General features: G+C 42.0%; 1 protein-coding gene across 4 annotated transcripts in view; it reads right to left on the reverse strand.

Moving 5' to 3' along the window:
• Positions 1 to 679, reverse strand: part of ica1 (islet cell autoantigen 1) — an 8852-nt gene extending 8173 nt beyond the window's left edge. For 2 of the 4 annotated variants that reach the window (XM_031867317.1, XM_031867316.1), the window contains exon 1: positions 525 to 679. In XM_031867317.1, coding sequence (XP_031723177.1) covers positions 525 to 534 — 10 coding nt within the window. In that variant the 5' untranslated portion in view covers positions 535 to 679. The remainder of the gene's footprint in view (positions 1 to 524) is intronic. The other 2 variants (XM_031867320.1, XM_031867319.1) reach the window with 1 other exon arrangement.
• Positions 680 to 2771: the final 2092 nt, after the last annotated feature.

A 2771-nucleotide genomic window follows, 5' to 3' on the forward strand; every position in this document is an offset into this window, starting at 1 on the left:
AAGGTGTGACTGATGTGTTTCTATAAGTCGTAATAAGGTGTGACTGAGGTCTTTTCCCTCCCAGCTGCATTCAAACATGAATCTGAACATTTTCATGTAATTTTGTAGCTTTAGATGGAAGATTTTATAAAACGTTGACACCACCACATGTTTTCCAGAAGCGCATCACCTGCTGTCCATCAGGGACGACATGAATAAATCTTCTTTTTTTTTTTTTTTTTTTTTTTTTTTTTTTTTAAACATACGCGTCACGACTCATTTTAATGTGCTGGGTTATACGGTGTGATGTAATACACGCCTGCACCTCGATAACAAAGAAATGCACCGTGATGAATGTGCAATTATATGCGAATAAACCAGCGCATATAGACAAATACGGATATAACCACAATACATGCTCCGCCGCGCCACAACGAACACACCGCCTGACTCACTGCACTGCGCGGACACCAAGCATCGCCCGACTATCGCACAGTTATCACAATACAAATGAGAGAATATCACAATAACCGCGTGACTCGTACCTGCTACCATGCACTGTATAAGATGCTCCTTATAATCCTCCCATCGCTCTGCGGCTGTAGGCCCGTCTGCTCTGTACGCGTGTACACACAGCTGCTCGTTCACTTAAGCACGCAGCACAGCTGACGTCATTCAGGGTGCGCTCCTTGCTGACGCGCATCACGTTAGGATGTTTGTCTCGTGCAGATATTCGTGCACATAAACACCGACTGTCTCGTGAGTAGTGGGTTTGTGTACCATTGTGCAAACTGGTTTCATAGTTGTAGACTAAACGACAATAATGATTCAAATGGTTATATTAGCGACAATAATAACATTAATCATAACAATAGTAATACAACAATAATAAATAATAATATTTATTGGGTATAAAGATATGAAATAATAGATGTATTCATATACGTTATAGTGAAAAGTTTGCACATTTAAAATTATGTATGATTTGCAATTTATTATAATTTATTATCAATTGCCACACTTAACTTTGTTCTCTCTGAGCATTGGGTATGTCTCCTGTCACTGCCAAGGTCCCATTAAACTATCTCTAAACAAAATGTTTTGATTAAAATGTTGTAAAAAAAAAAAAAAAGATTTTTGAACAAAGGACTGACCGCTATAAGTATCTAGATAAGTTCTTAAACAATTATAGATTACTTGATTAGTCGATCGACAGAAACAAAAAACAACTGTTTTGGTGTCTGATTAATTACTTCAGTCATTACAAATATAATGTAAGCAGTCATTAGTTGCAGCCCTACTTAATATAAGATCAAATAGTGTTAATGGTCTGCGTTCTCCCTGCAGTCCCGTGCGGACCACATTCACTCAGTTCTGTATTTGTCCAAAGGATGGCAGTGTAACATAATAAAAGAAGAGCAGTGCACATTTTTATAGTCTCCTGTTTAGGGCCCCGAGCTTTCATCTGTTGGCTTCAATTTCTTTCATCACACTATACTGCAGCTGATCTAATAGCATGTACATTTTGTTGTCACCTAAAGGGAATTTCTTGTCATGCTCCAAATTGATGTACCTGTTTGTAGCCTCGGACAGTATTTGTGTCTCGGGGAGTGTGTGAGCAGCATACTGACGCGTTTACTGATCAGCACACTGGAGTAGGTTTTATTTAAAAACGGGAGATTGTGGATTTATATTTGGAAAGTGTGTTTTATGTAGAGCTTTGCAGACTTAATTTGATTATCACCAAAGGAACGTGCAACCCTTTGATCCTTGAAACCCCCCCCGAGGTCACTTTCTGCACAATGCAGCTGGTTTCCACCCTCTGTGCACTACGGAAACAAGCATGCTCTGGTTGTTGTGCATGGTTGGTATTGTGATACGGTTTGATTACCGAAAGTAGATTCTCCAGCAGGCCGTGGCGCCTTTCCAAACCCTGACCTCTGACAGCATCTCAAGGCCTGTGATACGAGCGGTTAGATGGACGCGTCTCTTTAAGGAGAGGATATTATCTCCATAAAGACCGGTGTCCTTCACCCCATCTGATCCTCCTCCCGCACTCACCCGCCGTATCTTCAGATCCAAGATGGTATCAAAGCAATTTGAGTTCACTTAAGTAAGACAGGAAAACAATCGGGGCCTTAAATTAAGTGACGCTGTTGGGGGGGTTTAATTCAATCAGGATAGAGTCAGAGAAATTCCTCTCTGATATTGATCAGGGACGTGCGTCACCATTGATTTTTCTCTGACATTTCTTTACTCCAGTGCTTTGCTCCATTCGAGAGCTTTTCTTTGTATTTTAGAGCCACTTCTTTCATATTCCGCCGTCGTATGCTGCACGCCGGCTAATGCCAGAATGGCCACAACACATTGAGTCGCATCTTTCTGGGACACGGTCTAAACCAGACTTGAGCGTGCCCTCATTATGAACATTATGAAGGTTTGCAAACACACCCCCCCCCTCCCCGAGAGCGTTCGACCTGACCCCAAAAATTGCTCAACTGACTGTTTTTCTTTTTTCTTTTTTCCATCTGCAGTTATGTGTGGTGATGGGGAACCATGACATTTACATTTGCACCACTCCAATGTGATCCTTTGCTCGGCGCGAGTTTTCCGACACAGACTGTAGCTCAAAACAGGTCACAGGATCAAAAAGTGTCTCTAGCCTGAAGGAGCAACTGAATCGATCCTTTCCATTTCTGCACCAAATGGTGTTTTCTCTCTTCCTCTCTCCCTCTCTTCTCCCCCCCCCCCCCCCTCTCTCTCTCTCTCTCTCGCTCTCTCTCTCTCTCTCT

Source organism: Anarrhichthys ocellatus, unplaced genomic scaffold, assembly GCF_004355925.1.
Source record: "Anarrhichthys ocellatus isolate YVR2014 unplaced genomic scaffold, GSC_Weel_1.0 scaffold39, whole genome shotgun sequence".
NCBI classification, from domain to species: Eukaryota; Metazoa; Chordata; class Actinopteri; order Perciformes; family Anarhichadidae; genus Anarrhichthys; species Anarrhichthys ocellatus.